Source organism: Colletotrichum fructicola (assembly GCF_000319635.2).
Source record: "Colletotrichum fructicola Nara gc5 chromosome Unknown KSG_Nara_v1_contig01, whole genome shotgun sequence".
Classification (NCBI taxonomy): domain Eukaryota; kingdom Fungi; phylum Ascomycota; class Sordariomycetes; order Glomerellales; family Glomerellaceae; genus Colletotrichum; species Colletotrichum fructicola.
This window is the reverse complement of record NW_027094051.1, coordinates 6669734-6694999: the sequence shown is the minus strand read 5'-3', so window position 1 is coordinate 6694999 and position 25266 is coordinate 6669734. Positions and strand designations below refer to the sequence as shown.

General features: G+C 51.3%; 6 protein-coding genes across 6 annotated transcripts; 1 reads left to right on the top strand and 5 right to left on the bottom strand.

The window, feature by feature from the left end:
• Positions 1-27: 27 nt before the first annotated feature.
• dhcr7 (7-dehydrocholesterol reductase) lies at positions 28-1364 on the bottom strand (the record flags this gene model as incomplete). The annotated part of the gene is made up of 4 exons (XM_066150896.1): positions 28-121; positions 216-518; positions 575-689; positions 746-1364. 4 exons carry the CDS (start codon positions 1362-1364, stop codon positions 28-30), a joined length of 1131 nt encoding a protein of 376 aa, XP_066009665.1.
• A 1730-nt stretch (positions 1365-3094) lies between these two features.
• On the bottom strand, positions 3095-6951 carry vpr-13 (Minor extracellular protease vpr; the record flags this gene model as incomplete). Its single annotated transcript, XM_032028916.1, has 11 exons — positions 3095-3994; positions 4069-4250; positions 4310-4731; positions 4799-4938; positions 4992-5071; positions 5138-5335; positions 5393-5532; positions 5588-5730; positions 5790-5914; positions 5969-6719; positions 6772-6951. 11 exons carry the CDS (start codon positions 6949-6951, stop codon positions 3095-3097), a joined length of 3261 nt encoding a protein of 1086 aa, XP_031891436.1.
• Positions 6952-10445: 3494 nt separating this feature from the next.
• Positions 10446-10946, bottom strand: ACOT13 (Acyl-coenzyme A thioesterase 13; the record flags this gene model as incomplete). Its single annotated transcript, XM_032028915.1, has 1 exon — positions 10446-10946. The coding sequence occupies one exon, from the start codon at positions 10944-10946 to the stop codon at positions 10446-10448; it is 501 nt and encodes a 166-aa protein (XP_031891435.1).
• Positions 10947-12093: 1147 nt separating this feature from the next.
• Positions 12094-14349, bottom strand: CGGC5_v001902 (putative sucrose utilization protein SUC1; the record flags this gene model as incomplete). Its single annotated transcript, XM_032028914.1, has 4 exons — positions 12094-13000; positions 13065-13305; positions 14062-14161; positions 14257-14349. 4 exons carry the CDS (start codon positions 14347-14349, stop codon positions 12094-12096), a joined length of 1341 nt encoding a protein of 446 aa, XP_031891434.1.
• Positions 14350-15201: 852 nt separating this feature from the next.
• On the top strand, positions 15202-17131 carry INVA (Beta-fructofuranosidase, cell wall isozyme; the record flags this gene model as incomplete). The annotated part of the gene is made up of 2 exons (XM_032028911.1): positions 15202-16693; positions 16752-17131. 2 exons carry the CDS (start codon positions 15202-15204, stop codon positions 17129-17131), a joined length of 1872 nt encoding a protein of 623 aa, XP_031891179.1.
• Positions 17132-20774: 3643 nt separating this feature from the next.
• ustP-3 (Peptidase S41 family protein ustP) lies at positions 20775-23752 on the bottom strand (the record flags this gene model as incomplete). Its single annotated transcript, XM_032028909.1, has 5 exons — positions 20775-21794; positions 21856-21981; positions 22037-23082; positions 23139-23528; positions 23587-23752. 5 exons carry the CDS (start codon positions 23750-23752, stop codon positions 20775-20777), a joined length of 2748 nt encoding a protein of 915 aa, XP_031891185.1.
• Positions 23753-25266: the final 1514 nt, after the last annotated feature.

Sequence of the window (25266 nt, the reverse complement as noted above, 5' to 3'; positions counted from 1 at the left end):
ATCCCACCAAAGCACACATTGCGCTACTCAAAAGCAAATCTCCCAAGTAGTTGGCATGACGCGACCAGCCCCACCAACCACTGCAAATGAGAAGGCTCTGATGACTCTGACCGTCTGAGGTCTTGTAAGATGCAACAAGGACCTTTGCTGGCTTCCCCCAGATGGAGCAACGGCCATTGGAGCGCCGAACCCGGTACTTTTGGCTATTGACGGACCTGAAGATGATGTACCCAGCAACTCCGATAGAGAAGATAATGACCTGGTAAATGGTTGATGTGGCTGTTGGGTAAAGTCCAAGATACTGGGTTTGAATGGTGTACATGCTAGGGAGCCAGACAAAAGATCCCCAAGCTAGGTAGAAGCCGAAGTGGTCATGCGCAATGTCGATAGTGCGCAGGTACCAGGACTCATTGACGAAGAAGTCAAGGACATATACTGCGTGCAGGATGGTAACAAGAACAATGTTAGGGTCGATCTGGCCATGAATCTCATACTGATACGCGATGTTGGACAAATCACTAGGAGTGAATCAGCATAAGTGTGCGAATTTCGGTCAATCTTTGTAGAAACCTACATGAGCGTCCATGCAATGATGCCTGGTCTACCGTTGGTGAATAACTTTAGATCGAAATCACCCCAAATTCTTGGATTGAGCTCTATTCCCATGTACAAGTCGTATAATACCGATCCTGGCAAATGTTAATCTTTATAGGAGCATTCAAACATATTTTCGCAGTTGCCTCACCACTAAACTTCCGATCATCCGCATGCGTTGGTCTCAGATGCGCCTTGATGAAAGCCAGGACAGAGAGCACTAGGCCGGCAGCGTTCATTGAGAGGACCAGACTGCCCCAATTCTTTGGGATAAAGGCAGGATCCAAAAAGTCGAAGTAGCAAAGCGCAGCGGCAAATGCATGGGTAACGAACCAAGCATTTAATCCATTAGTTCGATAGGTCAACAGATGTCCGGCGGGGCTTCTTTGACCGTGGTGTGTTGGCCCCGGAAGATATCGAAAGAGGATGCCTTGGAACATAACCCAGAGCGTAAACACGCCCGTGACCTTGAGACTGAACTGCGGCCAATTTGACCATACAACAGAGATCAATCCGTGCTGTAGAACGGCCTTCAGGAACTCGGAGAGAGAGCCTTGGAATGCAGAAAGAGTGACAGTGGTGGAGATGACCAACGTCGGCGCGAACATCACAAGGAATAGTGATCCGACTGAGCGCATCCAGGATCCGCGGCTTGCTCTGCCCCAAGTAGGCTGCTGCGAAGGCTCAAGTTGAAGCAGAGATCGGGAGTAGTCCTTTCTCATCCTCACGAACGTCGCCTCTGGCGCTAAGGGAACTTCGAGAGGCTCCATATTGATTGTCAATGATGGAGAGAGAAAAGAATAAAGGCGAGCATAAACGTATGCAAGCTCGAGACGAGCGACTCCGTGAAATTGGTGATGACGCCGATGCCAATGACTTAAAGTCAGATCGGCAGTATGATGTTGATATTCAATTACTGAAAACTGTACCATAGACCATGGATTACAGGAAGCCACAGATATGTGTTTGTTTTAACACGGCACTCCCTCTCTTATAAGTATGAGGCGTACATAGAGTTCGGGGCTATGTAAAGCCTGCATAAGGTAGGGGGACCTTAGGGACACCTTCTCAAGCCCGAGCCCCTGTTTCGCGCAAAAGCGCTTTTGACTACTGCGCGCTGAAGTCCAAGTCTACATTTCAGCGCGGAGCCGTTGTACCTAGCGCTGGAGTCGTTCTTCTTCTTCAAGATACAAATCGCAGAACAAAAAGTTTATACTTGAATTATGCTGTAGGCTGATGAAACGATTTTATAAAACAGAAATCCAAAACTCCGCTGCCGATATGGGCCTTGGAGAGGTCTCCTTTTTCCTTCTAACTTTCATTTATTGATTCTTTCGCATAGCCGGTTACCGCCTGCGGGCACACCTTGTTGATCACAAGATGCCTCTGCCGGGAACACTTTGGAGGGCCAGAGTGCATCACCAAAAGTCTTTGAATCGTTCAAGTTGATATACATGTCATCATTACTTGCCCTCGGGAGTCGGGTCACGTATCGTTATGGCGTCTCGGCATTTGGGGCCGCCAAGTGTGAGGCGCCTAGGCCGGAGAATCTCGCAAAATGTCCCGCTCGCTCCGACTCGAGCATTTTCGATGCTAATGATCTAACTTGGCACGCTTAGAAGCTCAGCAGGAGGTTCGTGCAACATGGGGCCACGGTAGTGTGTACAAGCGGGATCAGGTGTATGGCTTAGCGCCTCCCCCTAGTCCTGCAAGCACATGGACGGGGTGGTCTCAGAGACAGCACATGGAGAACTAGTCACATCACCGTTTCTTCCACTGAGTTGGTCTCGGAACGGTTCTCCCGGGACACATAATCACGAGTTCTGGATTTGGCAGAAGATAAGGTTTCCTGTTAGACTGTTGGCGGGACGCCGATCACAGAAAACCATGTCGGGCGGCTCTCTCATGAATGAAGCCGAAAGTCACCATGCAATTCAGCGACAACAGTCAAGCCGACCAAGCTTGGGGGTGGGGGCCCCATCGCGACATAAGCAAATATCCAAGTTCATTCAAGTCGCTTTGATCTAAACCGACCGGTTGGTGATAGCAACTACCAAATTCTCTGGTCCTCTGAGAAGTGCGAAGCGAAAGATTACCCCAATATTACACACCAATAGCACCCAACACAAGCACTCCTCAATGTCTCCTATCCAATCGTCATACCCCTAGCATGTATTGAAAGGCACGAATGTCTTTGATTCAGGATTGAAATGGCCCGAATAAAATTCTGCCCGTAACACAACACAACACGACAATGTGGCAATGACTTCGTGACCTATGTCATGTTTCTTATAATTTGTCTGTAAATATGTACATAGTAGAAAAGTAAAGCAAATGACAGCAGGTTACAAATAAGCAACAGAATCGCTCCCAAACAGGGACCAGGGTGGCTGTCCACGAGGTAGACAATAACGAAAGAGTGACCGTGAAGCTGGGAAAAGAATGATGAAGCATCGATCCCATAAATCCCCAAACCCCTCCCCCCAAAAGTTTTCCACTCTCAAACCATGAGGCTCACCGTCGGAGCTGCGCTGACCGTCGCAGGAGAACTAGCAGTTGGCGTGTCGCAGGCCTGCGGAAGATCCTCGAAGTTGAAAGTTACCTGCCGACAGCCGCTCCGAACTTCCGGGCCGCTGCGGATGTGAACGTAGGCCTCGTTGTCTTCGGGATCTTGGCAGTCGTAGAAAGAAGACTTCGCGTTGGCTGTGCACAGTAGTTCGGTTCCCTGTCGCGCGCAAGTAAGATACGAGAACGCTCCCGATATCTGGCCAGGCGTATACATGTAGATTAGGCTGTTATTGTTGGAATGCACAGCTGCGTAGATGTCCACTGGTGTACTGCGCGAAATGTCGCGAGTCTTGAGGTAACCTTCGTTGGTCAGGGCCCACTCGAAATGCGTACCGTCGCCGCGGCGGTCGTAGACCAAGAAGTCCGAGCTCAACATGAGACCATACCTGCTGGTCTCTGTAGTAATGCGAGCCGTGAGGTTGATGGGAACGGACTCGCCGCAAACAGCGATAGGTGGGAGTGGCGCAGCGGAGGTGGGTGCAGTGGTTGAAGTAGAAGTAGCCGTCTGAGATGTGGTGGTGGTGGTGGAGTTTGATGGGGGCAGCGCCTTGAGGGTGAACCAATTGGACAACGCTGTCTGCCAATCATCCAAGTTCGAGCGATCACCATATATCCGCAAACTCCTGGCCAGGATGCGGTATTCACCGGGTACCAGAGTAGTGCCCTGGCTGATGTTCATGGAGCCATAAGCAAACATCCTCCCGGTGGGAATTCGAGGTTGGAACAGAGCGGGGAAAACACGTTCGGAACTGGTCATGGATCCAAACCACTTGTTCTTGCCTGGAACAGGAGGGTAAACCCAGTCCTCAGGCGTCCAGTCCTTGGCCACATACTAGATAAACAGACCACAGTCAGCCACGAGCGTCCATTCTCGAAGTTCTCCATGCTGGGATGTTGCTGACTTACATCGAAACTCTGCTCCTCACTGGCCCAGCTGTTGGTATAAAGAGCTGCCGGCTGTTTCTCCCACTCGCCAATGAAATATTCCTCCCCGTCAGGGAAACCAATAAGACTGTCCGAGTTCTTGTTCTGAATAAATGACGGGGTGTATAGCCACGAGTTCTGAGAGTAAAGAGAACCCTTGACGCCTGCACAGAAGAAGGAGAGATTAGCAAAAACCATCGACTGACAGGACTGCAGTTCTTACCCATATATGTTACCCGGACGTCTTCTCCGTTTGAGCCCCAGAAATGAATGTTCCCACCGTACACGGGCATGAGCCCGTAGACGCCGTTGTCCGGTTCCGTGAATGACGCCGTTATCTCAACCGTCTCACCTGGTCCGACTGTGACACTTTCGGTTGACAAGGTCACCGACGCGAAGTAACCGGCGATGTCGGGGTTTGTGTCCACGTATTTGGTGCTGATCGAAATCGCTTGAAAGCCATTCAGATTCTGGTGGGTAGCATTGTACGTAACCACCTCTTGGCCTCTATTCGTGAGCTTGATTGTGTGCACGCCGTTGAAGTGCACGGTGTCGTTGAGGTTGAGGTTGGCAGGCGACACGAACGTGTCGTACTCGACCGCCCTGACGGCATCAACAATACCAGCCCCAATCTTGGCCACGGGACTGTAGCCGTGTAAGCATATGGGCTTGTATGAGAGGTGAAATGTGGCAATTTCGGCCGAGAACTTACGTATAAGCAGAGTTATCGTTTCTCATGGAGACGGGCTGACCGCTGGCAATGAGCCTTTCGTGCACCAATCGTGCGGCGTCAGGGCCCCAGCCAGCGCGGCCTCCCTTGGACCCTAGTACAAGAGCCGCAACGCCGGCAATCTTCATCTTCGTCAGCACATGCGATCATTTCGCCGTGAAGTTTGGACTCATACGTAAGGAGTTGCCATGCTAGTTCCCGAAAGTGTGGCCCACTTCCCAAGCTTGAGCGGATACGTGGACAGGATGGTTGCGCCTGCGGGAATGTGTTAGGAGACATCCGAATGAGAAGAGCAGCATATCTGCAAAGGCTTTTGCTTACCGGGCGCGGCGATCTCTGGCTTCATTCTGCAATCCAATGTTGGACCCCAGGAGCTGAAAGCACTCGTCCTGACTCCATTGGCGTCGGTCCAACGGTGAGAGACTGGTCTAGGGTTCTCTTCAAACTCGAACGTGACAGTGATGTTGTTATCGGAGTGCTGCAGCAGCCATTGCCCGTCCTCGTAGGTAATTCCGGCCACTACGTGTCACGATCAGCTTTCGCAGTCATGAAAGTTTCAGCATGATATCCACCTACATCCTTTGGCTTGAGCTCCAGCATCTTGAATAAAGCGATTTGGAACTGGTAGTCCCTCTCCCTGCTTGCCGTAGTAGAATACCCATTCGACCCGACCCCAAGTGATCAAATCCATTCTTGACCAATCACAGTCGCCCTGTCTGTAATATGAATCGTTAGCAGAGCTCTGAGAAGGATCCTCGGGATCAGACACACCTTTGCACCAAAACATCGCCCTTGGGAACTCTTGGCTGCGTAGTCAAGAAGTCGCAAACATCACGGGTTCGGACATCCGGGTAGAAGAATGCATCATGATCGCCGACAAGATCGAATGGACGTCCGGTAGGTTCCATGTAGACCTAAATTGCAAAGGCTGGTCAGCAGCTAATATCTTGTACTGTCATTCAGAGGGCTGTACAATATCGCGAGTTGTGCCGTTGGCCGATCGCGCCTTCACTGTGTACACAACACGGTCGCTCTGCTCAACACTTCCGACCGTTGTGGTGCCGAAGCCGTTTCCCAGGTTGGTGGTCCAGAAGGGCCCTAAACGTGGTCAGTTAAGGCTGCGGTGTCAGGAGTTGGAGTTGAAAGACATACCAGCGCTGCCACTGTTGCCGGCGGCGGCAGTGACAACCACGCCCGCGGCCTGAATCTTTGATACTACAATCGATGCAGCAATATAGGGGAAACCAAGCGCCGACCCTAAAGAGGCAGTAATCACATCAGCTCCTTCTTCAAAGGCTCTCAAGAAGCCAGCAATGACAACATCCTCGGTGGTGCCATCTTCGCAACCGAAGACCTTGTACATGCGAAGGCGCGCGTTCGGCGCCACACCCGGGTTGTACTCGTTCTGGCTTGCGATGATGCCAGCAACATGAGTACCATGGCCTGCACAGTCCATTGGATCCGAGTCCGGGTTGGTCGGTCCCCCGGGACTGTAATTATCGCCTGCCAGATCATAACCGCCTTCAATCTTAAAACCGGGGCCGAATCCTGCACCGAGGGCAGGATGGTTGTAGTCAACACCACTGTCAATCATGGCGACGATGACGCCGTCACCTTTCTGCCCCTTCTGGTGGACTTCGTTCACCCTGGTGGTGTTGTGCGGCGACCATGTGGGCCGGTCGGAATCGGAGATCACAGCCTCTGAAGTGGGCGGAATGGTGAACAGTCCCGCGGGCCAGACCTGAGAAACGCCCTCGATAGCCTTGATCTGGTCAACTGAAGTCGAGTTCGCATCATGCACGTCGACTGAGACGCCACGAAACAGGCTGGAATCGAAGGTCAGGGCCGGCTTCGTGTTCTTCTGGATGTGCGACGACACGGTCGTTGCAAATCCTCTGACATCCTAGAAGTCGTCAGCGTTTATGTATACCAACTCGTCCGTCATAGGAACGTACGATTGTGCCGTATCTCTTTTGAAAGTTGGCGACCGCTCCTTCTTCGAACAGGACGATGTACCGGCTTGGAGCGGCCACTGCCGCAGCGAGAGCAGCATCATTGCCTGGCACAGTCGCGCTCTGGCCTATGCCGGCCAGAGCCAGCGATGCTGCTAGTGTCGAGAGGAGCTTTGCTGCCATGTAGCTCTGCCGTAATGAGAATTACTGTGGTGATGAAGAGCAGACAAGAGAGCGTCGCAGAGAACGACAAGGACGATGAGGCACAAATGCTATGGTTCGAATCTCTGCCTGTCTCCCAAAGCGTATTTGAACTCTTGAACTCGTCCATGCTGAATGAAGAGTCGTTCTCGGAGCTTTCCATGCCATGTGCTTCTTCTCGGCGATGTCGGACTTAAGCGCAGTCACGATACGACGAAGCGACTTTATCCCACCTAGATCCTGCATGATCCTAACAATTGGACATGCAGACGGAGAGGGTCATCGAGGTTCAGTGGTGTTGACCAGCCGCACGGCTGCATGTGCGTAAACCCAGCTATAGATTTCAGGCACACTAACTTCTTGGCCCGAATGCAAGGTAACTATGCCGGCGAACCTCCTGTTCTGGAAGGTCCAGACTACTGTTATTACGGAATAGAAAGTTCTGATGAGTACATTGTGTTTGTCACCCATGAATGAATGCTCTTGGCTTAGGTAGAAAAGTGGTAAAATGGTGCCATTTTATGGTTATTTGTGTGCCAATTCCCTGGTTTCTAGTTTCCTGATTTTGGTACAAGGGATTGCGGGATGCCCCAGATAATGAACCAAAACGGTAGCAGTCAGGATCCGGCTCAAGTTGTGGTAAGAGGCGCCTATGAGAATTTGAGGTTGATACATTCGCTCTCATGTAGGCCTAGGTAGTTTAGAGAATGGTCATCTCAATTATGCATCCGTAAATACCTACGTGGCGGGGAGTAAGTCGTGACTAACGAGAAGCTGTCCAAGAGTGTGTGCGCGCTGAGGGGCTCGTTTCTCGCGCCAAATGCCTTTAATTCCTGTTTCCAGAGTAAAAGGAAGGAAAGAAAAAGACAACAAAAGAGAAAATCGGCGTAACATTTGAAACTTGACCGAGGAGCATGTCAAGCGGCAGCATGCAACTTGGAATTGAGGACATTTCGGACCACCTCGGCCGGTATGGGTTGCTTCTGCAAGCATTTGCTAGCCCCAGATAAGTCGCCATTCTTTGTGGGCATCAGCGTAACCGAGAATCCAATGTCAGGATGGCTGTTCCGGTATGGTCCATGGATGTGATGATGTTGAATTCGCTTGTCAAATGCTGTACGGGGATGCTAAGTTTGATGTGACTTCTGAGGAGTTCGGCACATATCCGAGGGTGATCCCGAGCCTCACCTGATCCACCTAGATTGATTAGATGTGATGATAAAGCAAACCCCTGGAATTAAGGTTGAGCTATTTCTTACCCATGAGCTGCCCGTTTTGGACCAACAAGTGTGCGTACCAGGACCCTTGATTGCTACCCTCACATTCTACTCTTGGGCCACAAACCTGCATTCGACAGACTCGCGTTCATGACACGACAATAAATCGGAGGGTATTTGAGTTCTCAATCCTGCAACGCGAGAATCCATTCTCCCGGCTGCAAACGCTCCCTGTCATAAGAGTTGGATCACAGGTACGCATGTTGCATCCGAAGCGTTAATTTGTACGATGACCCACCTCCTGTGATGTTTCCTTGGTTCTACCGTCTCGCGCCTATTCAGCCTAATCTTGCACCTTGCGCCGCTCACAAAAGGGACTTCGTACGGTATCTATTTAGAGGAGGTGGCATCAAGAACCAAGTCTTAAGTACGCATCCCGCGCATTCCGTTGTGTGATGAAGCAGAACTGTCTTAACGGGAATCAGTCTCCTGACGATAAGCAGTACCTAATAGATCTTGCGATGGTAACTCCACATATAACACACTAGCTTCGTGTAAAATCATGTCATCCCTGGAATCTACATCACTCGACGTAGGTTGGCGGCAGGAATCTTCTACGTCTGCCGTGTCTTGGACGGTCTGGCGTTCCGATAAAGTGATGGTGTCGCAAATCGAGGAGATTTATCGCGGAGCTCCTCTTCGCCCCTCCCCCTACTGGGTGTATCGTGCTGCATGTCTAGGGGGCTCAGGCAAGGCTTTCCGGGCTCCCAATGCTGGGATGAACACCATCCCACCGGATGCGAGTGGAACACAATCCTTAGCATGCGGGGCTGCGACCACTAAGAAGGGATAACGCGCTTTGAATGTTAGCTAATGGCCAGTGCTTCAATGAGCCGGTAGAATGAGAAGATCGCTGGAGGTATTCCATTAGTTTGCCCCCACGCAACCGGGTTGGTGCAAGTTAGAAATTGACTAGTATATCGTGTTACAAGATTGTAGCTGAGATCCCTGCTGAACTTTCGCCGTGATTTGATAGCTATTCCCTAGTTGTTGATGATGCAGAAAGGACTATGTCAAGTCTTTGTGGAGTGGCAGGTTACTGGCACCCCTCCATCTGAAGACTTACACCGGTTGAGCTGGGATTCGGCCTTGGAAAGTACGCATGTGCTTCAGATGAGACTATGACACTCAACACAAGCAGGTCAATCCTATTACCTGGGCTGTTGGGTTCATCGTTCAAGCAAGGCCCAACAATGCTTTTGTCGGCGGAATGTGTCACTGAACATTTTGAACAAATCATCAATGCCGCATCTCGAGGCTGGGACTTCGAGGTGCAAGGCAGGCACAACACACATAACTTCCTCAGCATCATCATATACCCTTGAATACACAATCTCGAAGCGACTTGCAGCCAAACCAATAGGTCCCGAATGAAAGGGTTTGTAGATCTATGGACTCTATGTGTGGCCAACAGGAGACTTGCATGTCCTCTGTTCTAGGAAGTGAGCAGAGCGTGTAGGTTTCGGTTCATTAAGTGCTAGAAAATAAATGAGGAATGCAGACAGATCGGGAAGCTGATGCGTTGAAACAAGCCGCCAATATACCAGCGCATTCGGAGATTGGGTGTTCAAAGGTGAATGAAAAGCTGAGCTAATCAAACGACATGGTTCCGGAGTACATAGGTAAGCATACAGTTGGATAAAAGACAAGAAGACAACAATGACAATTTTCTTTCTCAAGTACGAAAGGAAAATCAAATACTTTCCCCAAATAAATTGGCAGCCTGAAGAGACACGAGTTCATCGCTCCCAAGCTCCAAGGACCTAAGTACCCGCAAGCTTGAGACGACGAAGTCATCAGGCTCATCTCCCGGCCGCTGGACCATTGGGTCGGGTCAAGCGAGTTTGTGAGGCAAACTTTCGTAGCCGACGAGCTTCAGAGGGGGCAAGTTGCTCAGTGTTTTCACGTCTGGGACCATTTGGCAGACTGCAGGAGGAATGCTTCAAATGGCAGCAGACCATTTTGAAGCGCACTTGGCCTGCCCTGCCCAATAGAATTTGCACCAGATGGATGGCTTCCAAACCCACCACCGAAACAATGATCATAGATATTTTCTTATTGAATATATCTATTGGAGTAGTGTTTGAAGGTCTTTGTGATGTTAAGAAGAACCTCTAGGTAGGTATGTTAATAATCATGAACTCCAGTCCATGCACCCGCCAGTCGTCCATCCTTCTCCCTCTCGGCTATAATGCCGAGTTACCTGCTACGCACAAACTTGGTGTGCCTTCCATTCGCCACAGTCGCGCCCCTCGATCCATCGGCAGCAACCTTGTAAATGTTGACATGCGTAAAAGCCAAGCTGCCGCCGACCTTCTCAACCTTGCCCTCAATCTCGATCTCATCACCCAGCTTTGCGCCCGACAAGTAGCTGATGTTGATATCAACGCTCACGCCGGTTGCCTCACGCAGATCCCACGCTGCAATGGCCAGACCGCCCGCCCAGTCGACGATGGTGGCCGAGACGCTGCCGTGGATGCTGCTGGAGGAGTTGAGATGGTTAGCGGTGACGGGCAGACGTGCGACGACGAGGCCCTTGGAAACGTGGGTAAGCTTCAGGCCGGGGTTGAAGAGGAAGTTGTAGATGGGAGAGGCGTTGCAGCGGGTCTCGATGTAGTTCTGGATGTGGGCGAAGGCCGCAGGGTCGGATTGCGCCGGGACGGCGGAGGTGGCCGGGGGTTGCGATGGTGTTGTCGACATTTTGAATGGTGGAAGGATAACGCCGGAATATTCTGTTGTTTTTGGCGGCTTGTTTTTTGAGATTGGCCGTTTGGAAGATGCGCGGTTGTGAGTGAGGTTCAAAAGGTGCAGGTTGTTGAGAGAGACAAGATGGGTCACGTGTGCCGATTGAGGTTTTCTTCCGGCGGGCGGAGTCCGTCCGAAATCGGCGTTTGCGGCCCCACAATCACCGCCAGGTCGCGGTCCGACCTGCGAGACTGGCCGGCGATATGGATTGCGATGGCCGATGCTCTCGGGGACGAGCATGCGGAGCAGTCTGATTTCGCGCTTAAAGGGATGGTATTATGATTGATTATAGTTTTGAGTCTTGCTTCAGAAGACGTATCGAGTTCTTCGGAGCACGCATACAGCCGCAGCAGCCAGCTGCCCCCTCATAGTTCCCCTAGGACAGTCACAAAATTTCCCAAGTTGTGTCGTTGAGAAAGCGGGTATGCCGATGAAGACATTCAGAGATAAAAAGCCATGCTGACTGTGCTTCAGTTTTGGTCTTATTGACGTCAGATGCGAGAAGTACTCAGATCGCGGGGCCCTCATAGCGCTCGGGGGATGACCCGACGCGTTCTGTGTCTGAGTCAAAACGACGACGGAAATATGCTCAAGCGACGCCGCCATGACTGGGAAAGGCGTCGAAAACACGGTTACGCCATCAGCCCGGCTTATCGCCCGCATAAAAGCCCAGGCAACATTTCCGCCGCGGATCTGCAAGATGCCATCGTAGGGACGGGCTAACAAATAGCATGCCAAGTATCGCCCGGGAGCACCCTGCCATGCCACGTTCAAGACAGCGGCAGTTTCTGTCGGGAACTGTCCCGATTAGGAAAGGTTTCGAAGCGGCGGCCCGGGGACAGCCTTTCGGGCAAAGTGTTCGCTCAAAATATTCGGGTGAATGACAAGCGCGCGGGCAGTGTGCGGGGGGCCAGTTGGCGGTTTCAGCCTTTGCCATTATCCAAGGATGGGAATTGTAAGCACTCTCCGGTACGGAAAAAAAAGAATAACTCTCCATTGTTCTTTACCGAACATTTTACCCACTGCCGAATAATTTACCCTGAACGCCAAATCATAATCCCCGTCCCATCTACACCCTGACGATCATTGGTGCAAGTCCTATCTACATAACAAGCGGCATATGCACGCCGTCATCCCATGGCGGGTCGCCCATGGCTATCTGGGGAAAGTCCAGGCCTGCCATGAGCTGCACGAATGGCTTGAGGAACGGATGCTTTCCCTTGCGGAACAGTGCGAATAATGCGAGAAACCTGTTGAGGATTTCCATCACTTGGGCTGTCCTCGAGGCCGCCCAGTCCATCTCGATGGTAGGCATTTGGGTCACCCATCCGGATGGGTCGCTTGCTGACGAGCTTGAGTCTAGAGTTCCACTCATGGACGTAGCGCAGGAATCATGGTCCGAGGTGGGTATTCCAAAGTCACCGGCAAACGCGCCGCCATTAGCCGGGAATGTCTGCGCAATTCGTACGCAGTTGCTCGCGATATCATACAGCTTTTCTGCCAGTCCAACTCCGTGCGTTTCTAAGCAACGGATATCGAAAAAGTCGCAGGCGTCAATTGTCTCGGCGGCGATGTCGATAGCGTAGTCAGGCCGTAGCTCCACGTTGGGGTCAGCGAGACTGGTGAAGCCGTGGCGGAAGGCGAGGTTCCAGAGCATATTGCGGATCCAATGTCGGGTGAGCAGAATATCCGCGTGTTGGGCACCTCCCTTTTCCATAGACGGACTCGCTTCTAATGGCTTACTATATCGTCTTAGGAGCTGCACCAGCTTCTCTGCGGATATGTGATTTGTGTTTGGATCCAGGTTGCAGTCGGACTTCCAGCATCGCACGACCGTCTCGTCGACGAAGTCAATCTGGTCGATCATGCGACCTAAGCCCTCAACAGCTAAATCTTCCACAGCTTCTTCGGCTGACGAGACACGCTTGATGAGCCTGTGGAAAGCCATGATATCCAGACCCATCAGGCGAGGCATTTGTAACGTAGAGCCATGTTGCAGCGCATATATCCTGAAAATGGCGGTCAGTGTCCTGATTCCGTTCCGTCGCAGCACTTGACGGGATGCAGACTCACCTTTCCACAAACGCCAGCGCCGTTACCGTTCGTACTCTCCGATCCATCTCATCAGGGCTAATGTTACCATAGCTTGATGGATCATGCAGTCTCATAATCTCTGCCAAGGTGAGAGCCTCACGAAACCGCACCGTTGCGGCATTATGATTGCCGCGGCAGAATTGACACCCGAAGAGGAAGAAACTGGTCATCACGGCTTCCACCGACGGGTCTTGCCCAAAGTCCGCCCCTCCGTGCTGTTCTGCCACGTATGACAGTACCGATTCGGCTAATTTCAGGCGATCTGGTAGTAGAGGCTTATCTTGAGCGTGTATTGCCTGGAATAGTGTGTAGGCGCAAATGCTGTGCACCAAGGCGTTGAACTGACGGTCATATTCATGCCGACGACTTCTGAGATTTACCAGCAAGAATGACCTCCTGAAGAACGGCATGGATAAATGAAGTCGAGCTAGGAATATGTTGATGAGTTGTGATATCCTGGCAGGACCCAGCGGAGATAGGTAGGCAGCGCTGAGAGCTGGCGATGAATGCTTCGGTGAAGGTGGCCGCCATCTGAGTTGAGCGTGTGCTAGTTTTGGTGATGGGTTCATCCGCACCATGGATAGTGGATCCGAGGTGTGAGACCGTATTGACTCTGGTAGGTTGTGCATGCCAGCTAGTGAGAAATCTGGAAATGCTACTGGTGTGAACTCGGGAACTCTCTCCATCGGTGCTAGGCTTGTTGATGGGCGTCGATGTGTCTCATTATCGTTATCCAACTCCACGATACTGGATTGGCCGAACCAGTCCCCACTAGCTGCTGTAAGACCGCCATCATTAAAGCATTGATGAGTTGACAGCACGAATCGATGTTCGCGCCCTGGATCAACCGATGCGTTTTTACTGTCGAAAGTCAATTCAATTGGTGTTTGACTGTCTTGAGATTCTTGCAATCTTCGCGCCGCCTTTTTCTTCGTGCGTTGCGAAGAATCTTTCGTGCCGCCTTTTCCACTCGTACTGCCGTCAGCTGAAGCCTTGAACTTGTACTGCGGCCTGCGCTGGTACGAGCAGGTGAGCCCCGTGTCGATGCATGTCTTGCACGGGATGGTCCTTTCGCACTGTACCGGAGCGGCATATCAGTATTAGTACCAGGCCGGCGGGATAAACATAGCCGGGCCGGGTGGCTATTGACGGACGGCCTGGAATTTCTCACCTTGACTTTGCGCACGAAGCAGTGGTCGCACGCGCGTGGCTGGAGGACGCGCGAGAGGGTCTGGTCCAAGACGATCTGATATTGATCGCCCATGGCGAGCAACAAAACACGCGACGAACGTCAGCCGGGGCGCCGTCTTATGGTACTGACTGGTCGCGACGTTGGGCAGACATACCGCGTCGGCCGGGCTGCATGAGGTCGGAGAGTAGTGCGGGATGAGGAAAGTTTCGCCGCCTCCGCACTAAGAACATGGGGTGCCAGTGCGGGCATCCCGCTCCGTGCTGAAACGCTTAACTATTTTCGATTATGCAATCAGGGAGGCCCCTTCTTTGTATTGAATGGCGAGGGGGAAATCAATCACGCACCGTGAACAGAAAACCTCGCGATGTAGCGTCATCGTCGAGCAGAGAAAGCCAGAGTCGGGCGAACAACAGAAAGTTGGACTGCAAAAAAAAACAAGCTTGCGGAGCCTTCCCCGGGTCTGCAAATCCGCTCAAAGTCCGAACCATCTGCAAGTCCAGTGTGATTATTGCTAGCCGACGGAAACGTTAGCAGCCAACCAACCCCTGGTTTAGTAGGCCCGATAATTCTGCAGCGTGCCCCAGGTTACACAACATGGCAATCACGTTCCGCGGATGCACAGTGCACAGCATCCCGGAGTGGTCACTTGCTCCTTGATTCTGGGCAGACGTTGTTTGTTGCCGCAGGTTGAATTATCGTTGCGAAGTGGCTCAGCTGTCTAGGTGGAACGTGATCGGCGACTGTCCGAAAATGGCAAGTTCAATTTAGCGACGATTGCGGCGAGCCGCTCCCGCGCCGATGGGGGCCTTTCAAAGCAACATGCCAACCTGCCGGAAATATCAAGCGGATGTTCGCATCAAAAATGCCCTACAGAGCTGATGTTTCTACTTTGATATTTTAGATTCGATAATTGGACTTGCAGCCATGTCATCAGAGCAGCCGAGCAGTCCTACTTTTGCCCATCCTGAATCCTCAGGGAACTCAGCTTCAGAAGGGGGTTCATGTGTACACTCAAGATCCACCTCTGTTTCGGAACCCGACGACGGTGACGTCTTTCTCAGCAAAGAAGATGCATTTAAGAAATGGAGGCCGAAATTCCACCTGATTGCACCGAAAGGATGGCTCAACGACCCGTGTGCACCTGGCTACGACCGAGCCAACGACTGTTACCATATCGGCTTTCAATGGAACCCAGATACTCCTGAATGGGGCAACATCAAATGGGGAGCCGCAACCTCTCGCGACCTACTCTCATGGGATGTCTCTGTCGAACCGTCGATCGTCCCGACCGAAACGGAAGACCAAGGTGGTGTTTTTACGGGATGTCTATCGCCTGTTGAGCTTCGTCCTGGGGAGATGACGACATTCTACACCTCTGCCAGGATACTCCCTATTCACCACACGTTACCTTACAACTATGGATCAGAAGGATTAAGTCTGGCAACATCAACGAATAGTGGGAGGACTTGGGACCGCCACGCAACTCCGATATTACCTGGTCCACCGACAGATCTCAAGGTGACGGGATGGAGAGACCCCTTCGTTTCCACATGGCCTTCAATGGCTAAAGCTCTAGGAGACTCAGAGGAGACACTATATGGCATCGTTTCTGGTGGACTTCTTGGCCAAGGACCGACGCCATTTATCTACCGACTTGACAGTGAGGATATTACGAAGTGGTCTTTTCTTTCGCCTCTAGTATCCCTTCCTTGCAACTTCTCTCAATCACCGAGATGGTCAGCCGACCACGGCGCCAACTGGGAAGTGACAAACTTCCTCAGCCTACAAGATCCGGACGACGAAAGAACGCATGACTTCCTGATCATGGGAGTTGAGGGTTTGCTAGCTACGGAGAAGAGCAGAGGTCGCTCAGATTTCGACAAAGACCACGGTCAACTCTGGATGTGCGGGACTATCGAAGCACACGACGGACAACCTAGGTTGAAGCACCTGTATGGTGGACCTCTTGACCATGGAGCCTACTACGCCGGCAACTCTTTCTGGGATCCAAAGACAAATCAACGGATAATTGTGGGATGGGTCGTTGAGGAGGATCTACCGATCGAGTTGAAGAGGCGACAAGGCTGGGCTGGGTTCCTATCAGTCCCACGAGTTCTGAAGATTCAGAGACTGAGGAGAGTGACGAAGTCTCTTGTCTCGTCTCTTGAAGAGATATCATCCATCGGTCTCCGCCAGGACGGTGTTCAGGAAGGAAGCGACGAGCCTACCTTCGAAGTAACAACACTTTGCGCCATCCCGGATGACAGACTGAGGGGTCTGAGAAGGTCGATACATCCGGTCAGATCAGGAGATGGATTCATCTTCCCCCAGGGATGCTCAACCCTAGAAGTCGTCGTGTCGTTCGAGATTTCACCTCAACTTGAGTCGGCTGGACTAAAGTTCACTTTTGCAGGCAGTAAGTATTACTCTGCCCCTCTTGAGAAAGATGCATGGTCGCTGACTGAAGTGCCCAGATGACGCACAAGAGGCAACTATAGAATTCGATCCTTCGACTGAGAGAATCACAATAAAGCGAGACCAGTCAACAAAGGAGTCAGGAGTTGTCGTCGTGGAAGAGACGGCGCCTCATACACTTTTCACGTATGTCGACGAGTCGGGCAGTAACACGAAACAGGAGCTTCTGTATCTTCGAATCCTTTTCGACGTCAGTGTCTTGGAACTATTTGCAAACGATCGCACTGCCATCACAACACGCTTGTACGCTGATGTGCCGAGGCTAGCGGCGATCGAGCCATTCGTGCATCAAAAGCCCTGCGCACAAGCAGGTGGTGGTGAAAACAGTACATCGACAGCACTACATAAGTTTTCATGCTGGGAACTGGGACTTTACTGATAGATGTTCACCAAAGTCAGCAATTTATGATGATGACCATGATTCGATGCGCTGATTGAGAAGATCCAACCTTCGTAATGTATATGACTATTGTGAACTGCTTGTTACCTTCCCTCCTGTCATTTTGTAATAATCCAGTTACCCAAGATACCTTCCGTGGAGCTTCCTGAGTCGTTTGTCTTCCTATATAGCCATCCTCTTGTGTTCCCTTCCGGGGCACCCTCATTGCAGTTTTACACTTTCTTTTTTGGCACTCCGAGGTTAAAAAAGATATCTACTTGCGCATTACAAGTTCGCAGTTCTTGAAGGGTCTTTCTATTCAGATCGAAAGGGATTATGCATGCGTTAACGTGGAAATAGTGACAGCACAGCCAATAAGAAAGATGATGGGGATGAGAACCGAGATAACCATATTAATCGTGGGAGTCATGCTGTGTCCCGATCAGCCAGAAATATCCGCCTAAATAAAAGGACGACTACTGCGACTAACACTCACACGTGATTAGACACGCTTCTTCCTCTGCAGCGATTGGAAAAGAACCCCTTCTCGATACATGTATACTCTTTCTCTGGGGAGATGATACTTACTAGGCACTGTTAGTGAACTCTGGGCTCGCCATATGAGAAACATGAAGACTGTATGAAATGCGCCAACAGACTCCGACATCTGTCACATAGATAGGTGAAAGCATTATCCCATCGAGGACGCCATTCAATCCTGAAAACAAGACATCATTGGCTGGCCCTCGGACTTTCTATGGAGTTAAGTTTTCAGCCTATGAGGACCCCAAAGTCCGTCAGCTGGATGCATCATGTGCCAGCTTGAGGATTGCATGAGGCACAGTTCATGGAGATGCGTCATTGGCCAGCCTTACATATCCGCAGCACTCCATGGTGTGCACACCTTCCCATAGCCTCTACGAACATGTCATCAGCTCGTAGGCAGGCTGAGCAGGCTGAGTCGATCTAGAAATAAATCTGTTACGGGGTTAAAAGGTGCGTCTTCCCCCAAGTCCATCATTGCCGTTCCACTGTTATCAGCGAGAACCCGGATATAGAAGCTTCCCTGTCCTTTGTATGCACCTGTCAATCCCTCTCTCCAAATCTTTTAACCAAGCCGGCAATCTCGTATCGTGGAGAAATGCCTCCCCATAGTCTGAGACCGACCAGCGCGTTCACCGCTGACGTTGCACGACCACCACCTAACGGACGTGACGATCCACTTCTTAACGACTCTGGATCATTGACAAGTGACGAAGATGAGCCACCGATGCGATCATCAGAGGATAGACCACATCGTTCACCACCTTCGGTTTACAGCTTGATCTACGAGATTTTATCTCTCGTTCTTGCGGCAATCGCACTCTTTGGGGTCATCGTTCTGCTCCGAACCTACGATCGCAAGCCTAACCCCCGTTGGTCATTGGGGTCTTGGAGTGACAGTGTAACGCTTAATGCAATCATCTCTGTTCTTTCGACGGTGTTTCGGGCCAGTTTACTGCTCCCTGTTACGAGTTGCATTAGCCAATTCGGATGGATATGGTTTACGCATCCGCGCGGCCGATCTCTAGATGACCTCTGCGCATATGATTCTGCCAGCAGAGGATCTTCCATCGGAAGCTTGTTGTTGCTATTCAAGTTACGCTCCATGTATGGTGTATATTCTCAGTATTACTGTCGGGAGGCCAACTGACCAGTATGCGGCAGACATTTGGCTAGTATAGGCGCTTGGGTAGTCTTAGCAGCCACGGCACTTGGTCCATTTTTCCAACAAAGCGTCACGTTTATATCCATCTCCAACATCGACCCGCATTATAGTCCCAATGCAGAGGCAGTTACTTCGTATTCTTGGGGCGGCGATCTTGTAGGTTGGGCCGAGGTTGTCAATGCTCGTGAGTGCTTGTGCCTCATTGCATTACAGGTTTCGTTTAACAAGAATCCAGATAATTCCATCCCTTACGACATTAAAGCGGCCATTCGGGCAGGACTACTGGCTCCAAATCCTCTCTCAATCCCTACCCCGCCATTCATATGTCCGACTGGAAATTGCACGTGGGATCCCTTTGGTACTCTTGCTATCAGCTCAACGTGCCACAAAATCTCCTCTAGTGTACACCTGGATCCAGAAACTCGTCTCTTCTCTGCACCAAACGATAAGATCATTGATGATTTGCTGAACGGATCGTATACTTTAAGATTCGGTATCGATTCAACCTTGCCTAGATCGGTGCCGGAACTATTGGAGCCATTCGCGGAAATGACCGCAACAACAGCTATAGTTCAGTGGGTAAAGGAAACCCCTTTGCATATTAATCCCAAGCAGTTTAATCCAACGATTGAGGCTTTCAGATGCGCTATATATTTTTGCCTAAGAAATGTGCGGCCAAGCGTCACGAATGGAGTATATTCGGAGGAAATTCTTGAAGAAGTCGTGCGCGCTGAGAACGCTCAGAACGTGACCAAATTCAACAGCAACGGAACGACTATTGCGGATCCACACATTGAATCCTGGCGCCTTGCTGGCTTGGTATATCGCCTCAAACAGACTTCGTCGAACGCGAATAGTACCTTTGTCGTGCCTCACAATGGATTTGTCGCTATGGCAAGTCAATTTGGCATCGATCCAGACTTCTTAAAAGGCACGGCAGGGATAGCCAGTGCCGCCGATCAACTCATGGGCGATAGTATTCCAGCTATTCTTTACAACGCCAACGATACAGTTCTTGCGATACAGAACATGGCGGATTTAGTCACAACTCAAATGCGGATGAACGGGTCTATTGTAATTCGAAACAAGGACCCAATACTGTCACCCGACCAATCCGTGCGGGGTAACGTCTGGGTTCAGCAGCAGCTTGTCATCGTGCGCTGGGCGTGGCTTGCCTTGCCTACAGTCTTGCTTCTGTTATCCACGCTATTTCTAGTCGCTGCCTTCCTAGAAACACACAGAAGCGGTGTCGGCCTGTGGTTGTCAAGCCCACTCACGCTCTTTTTTCATGCACGTATTTGTCACGAAGAACGGCAAGCTCTCGTAGATGTTGGTTTTGAATCACTCAACTCCGTGGAGTCGATGCAAAAGGTTTCCCAACGTCTGAGAGCAAAGATACCAAAGGGTTCTGCGGGGAACATTGAAGTACGCATCAAAGAAGATGCGAGATGCCAAGAGGAGGTTGAGCTGGCGCATCTGCGTGGCCCTGGTTCGGCCGACGGTTCAGAGGCAGACAATATGAGGGAACCGACTGGCCGGCTAGTGCTGGCCGCAACACCAGCAAGACCTGGAAGAAGCAGTAGCTTGGCTTGAGGGCAGGATCACACGAGCTATGGCACAGAAAATCGTTCTCGCTAGAATTGAAAGGGGCGTGGACGCTGTGAGCACTTTAATACGCCTCTAAGCTACGGGAACAACGCGTCAATACATTGAGCACCTTGAATCAGGGTAATAGATATGTACCCTGTGATCAGCGACATGTTTCATTACTAGCTTCTTGTATCTCGACACTGTCGACTAACGACCATGAATTATGAGCTCAGTGAGATCAAAACTGATCATCAGTGCATTTTGTGACCACCGCCGTCCTCCCTCCCCTGATACATTGTAGTCGACCTACGGTCTGCACGTCCAGTTCCCTGGCAAGTCATTTCATCAAGAAGACCCCGTCCGTGGAGGCCACACCCCCACTTTCTTTCGACCGACGCCGGGAAATTGGGTCCTACCAGAGCACAAGTTCGGTTCGTTATGCTTGGGCCTCTTGTATCCAGTCTTGGGGATGCGGTTCTTGGCAGGTGCTTTGGAGCCTTTCACATGATCTGACGGACGAGGAGTCATGTGATTCTTTTGAGCGACCGCAGCTCTCTTCAGCTTTGTCGATGACTGGGATGAATTCTCAATGTTATCGGCCTTGAAAGCGATACAAGGCTTGCCAGGCTGGACTTGACAGGACGGGGCGCAAGCTGTCTCGTCAAACACTCCCTCATCGCAAGTATATCTGATGGTTCGGCAGCGTCGGCCGTCTGATGAGCATGTGCTTGTTCCCGCTGGGCATGGTCCCCATGTGTCTGGGCTTCTAGGGCTGTGCTTGGCTAGAACCTCGCCAGCTGGGAGGCCGTTATCGGTGGATGGATCGTGATCAACAGTGAAGGTTACCCCAGGTCTGGGGGTGGGGGCCGCAACTGCAGATGAGTCTGGCGGGGGCTTGTCCCTGCCACCTTGCGAAGCGTACTCCGTCGAGCCCTCCACACAAATACTCGGGTCCTCAAATGCAGCGCGGAAAACGTCATGCCAGAGAGCGGTCATGTTGTAAACATTGTCGAGAGTGAAGTACAGCCTGCAATCGGCTGGGTCGTAGCGAAACTGAAGTGGCATAGAGGTGTCGTCCTTGCGCAGCTGGTCACGAAGGTTGAATGAAACGTGATCAATAAAGATGCCGGTGTCATTCCGATCGGGAGGCAACAGGGGCTGAACAGCTTCATCCTTTTCGCCGATCCAGCTCATCTCATCATCGAGCAAGCTGCCGGTATAAACGCGTGCGCCGCGACTTCCACTAGCTGCTTGCATGGGACCAGCCTTCGGAGCACCGCCTACGACGACGGTGCGGGCACCGGCCTGGTTCTTTGCGAGCTCCAGAAACAAAGCACAGGCCGAGGAGCAAGTTCCGTCGGTGAGCTAAAGACCGCACGATATTAGACGGTGCTGTTGTGACCTTGAAGTCATGTCATGTACTTACGATGACTACGTTTTCGGGCTTCCACATCACTCTAGTGTTTTCATCGTCGTCGTTCAGATATCGATCGAGGAGGCACCCATCAAATGCGGCAGTATGAAAACTCGGGTTCTTGAGATCGTATCGCTCCTGAAAGGTGTAAGAGTCAGCGCAGAAACTTGAGGAGGAAATGGGCAGGGCATACCACGAGTGAAAAGTCGTCGTCAGCCTGTCGTCTGGGCCCCTCGTACTCCTCCCATGACGTGAAATCATTGCCAGTCTCGTCGTTGATCCGCGTCGCAATCACCCACTCGTTTGCCACCAGCTCCAACCTCTCCTCAGTGTTGGCTGTGAGGCTTTGCCAGTATCGCGTCGTGGCCGAACCTAACGTATTGCCGAGCTCATGGCTGCGTCGCTGGCTACCTGCGAAAGGATCGACGCCAGGAAAGAATTCGCGAAAGAGCAGAAGCGCAACGCCTGTCGACCCGCCAACATTCTTCTGAAGGTCGATGATAATATGCGACAGTTTTCTTTCCTTGGCCCCAGTAATAAACTTTGCAAGCGACTGGGCAAAGCTCTCCACCTCGAGACCATACTGGTTGAAATGGGGTGTACTTAGCACACCTGTAGACATGTCCTCATAGAAGTATCCGGTAAGAATCCCGCCTTCGTAAAGACCGAGATCATCCTGGACAACATCTGGATTTTCTGGAAAGGCATGAAAGCTCGCCTCGTACCAGCTACTGCCTGACGCTCCGTCTGACGCTCCGTCCTCGGCTGCACCATCCGCTGGGGCGTCGTCCGTTGCACCATCCGCGGTCACGTCTTCTGTACCAGATGAGCCCCCGAAAACTTTCGGGAGTGAAACATTGTAGTATGAAGCAGGCAGCAGACCGAGGACGAAGAAGTTGTAGAAGTCGCCTGGAGTCTCCAGAGGGCCTGTGAACTCTGCGATATTGTAGACAGCGAGCCAATGTAACTCCACCTTTTCCATGCTTGGGTCTTCGAAGGAAAAGGTGATGGTTTCGCCTGGAAAGAAAGTGCTTGCACCGGCGAAGATGCTGAATATTCCCTGAATGTCTTGAACGGGGCTATCCATGAGTTCGTTCCAGTCGGCGTGGGGTTCAAGCATGCCAACTGACTGCAGCGACGCGAACCTTGCAAGATACTCAGCGACTGGTTCGTCATTGATGTGTGACACGGCGGATATCGGGGTCTCGAGATTGTTCTCCTGGCGATTGAGGATGTCGTCTGCGCATCAGAGTTTAGCAAGCCCGCCAAGGTCATGCATGTGGGATCCTGCGTACCTGCAAAATATACTTTTGGCGTCTCTTTCCCATCAATCGATGCTGACACCAGAGAAACTGGGCTTGCAAATGAGAACACAGATAGAATACCCGCATACAGGTCAACATGGGCATCGTTCAGGGCGTAAACCAGGTATTGCAGAGCGACTTCAAAGTCGTACTGTCTTGTGAAGTACCCCGCTGTGACGTTGCGCTTGAGCTCTTCAAGGCCACCCATGAAGTCGAAGGCGGGCTGCTGGTATCCCGGAGGTGGGCTTTTTAAGTGAGCCAGAGTGCTTTGGAACTGCATCGTCGTGTTGTAGTATTCGATAAAACGGAGCGCTGGGGCCTGATGGAATGGAACGCTGATCAGGCAGTCGTATACATCGATCGCATAAAAGGCGTTGAATCCTGTTTTTGTCAGCTCTCCTCGTTCAATACATACCCCGAATACTTAAGTTGGTCTCACCTTGGTTGACTTCGTCAATGATGACTCCGCATACTGACAAGTGCTCAACCTCATCGACGGGGGCCTCTTGACGGCGTGGAAGCTGTCTTGGCGAGCGGACAGATGGTCGTGCGAGAGCAAGGCTGCAGCATGTGCTCCATAGCACTATGAAATATTGGAGAAGCATCATTTGTGTCAAGAGTTCTAGGTAACCAAACGAATGACTGGGTTGAAAGAGAACTACAAGACAAGGTCTCCCATCAACTTCAATTCTAAGTGATGGATAATGTCTCCTTTTTCATGTCTGTTCAGTTGACTGTCGCAGCCTGATCGGAGACAGCGTCTGTTGCTGGCTCTCGATTCCGGGTACGCCTCCCGTCCATCTTGAGCGCAGTTGTCGCTTGTTACTTCTGGAAATTAGGTCCTGGTAAGACGTGACCGTCGTAGGCCTGTGATTTGGCCCTGAATTTTCCAGTTCTACTGTAACATCATCTCAGCTCAGAATCCTACCGCGCATACATTCTCACAGCTGGATGGACCGCAACGTCTAGTAACTTGGTAAAAAAGAAGCCCCTCACAGAACCAAGCATACTCACATCCTTCATTCGTCATCAAATCCAGGGCCCGCCTGTGTATGGCACTTACGAGGGGGCATAAAGCACCGCGCTTACAATATTTCAGGGGTATGGGGAATGCTCTGGCTTGGCAGTCAGAGTTGCGTAAGGCTGGCGGCCGCCGACTCACTTACCCAACAAGACATCTTTATTTTAAGTGGACCTAGCCCACATGACCTGCATGATGCCCAGAAATTAGAGTCGGTCAGACACGGGGGCCGGCAAAAGACTGGCCCGCCCTGATCATGGGAGCACGAGTGGTAGAACAAGCAGTTTGAGACTACCTCTGTTCTGATGCCTTATGCTTCCAAAGCTCCTGGTTTTCTCTGAAGTCCCTGGAATTAATACAAAGTCTTTACGTCGTAACGTAGAAGGCGATACAGAAAATGAGGAATGAAATCACCCGTCGATGTACTCAGTTCTGGATTGAAAGACCAACAACGTGGGCATTTAATGGTTGGTAAACACTACAAGGCGCAGGCCCTTGCAGGTGCATGGCTTGACCGCCGCCTTCCCAGAAGCAGCGCGTCGTAACAGCCACCCATGATTCATCTGAAGGAGTCTAGACATGCAATCAGCCGAATCAGGCTGCTTGCTGCCTATATGTGTGGCCTGCATCTAACCGTCGAGTGTGGTGTCACGAAAGCCGAAAACTCTTTCCTCCAGGGGTCTTGCTGCGCGACCCAATACTGCTTACATCCTCTGCACGGCTGTGTTTAGCTGCCAGCTTTGATTAGAAGGATCTTCGAGCACCTGACACATCCAGTTCTCTATGCAGACCTCCGAAGCGCTGGTCCCCTGTTGCCTCCAATCTCAACTCGGACGATTCATTCCGGATATTGATGTTCGACGCCGCCGTTCTACTGAATCCTTCATGGAGCCCGTGAATTGCCCCCTCTTCAAACTCTACCATTCCGAAGATGAACGATATTGAGGAAAGCTTCTCCTTACCCATGAGAGACGCATACAAAGAGGAACAGAAAATGCAGCTGGCATTGAGCGAATGGCAGGAACCGACCGTAGATACATGGCCGCCACTTGGGAATGAAATCCTGAGCGGTGCTACCTTCCAGTGTTGGCATAGCTA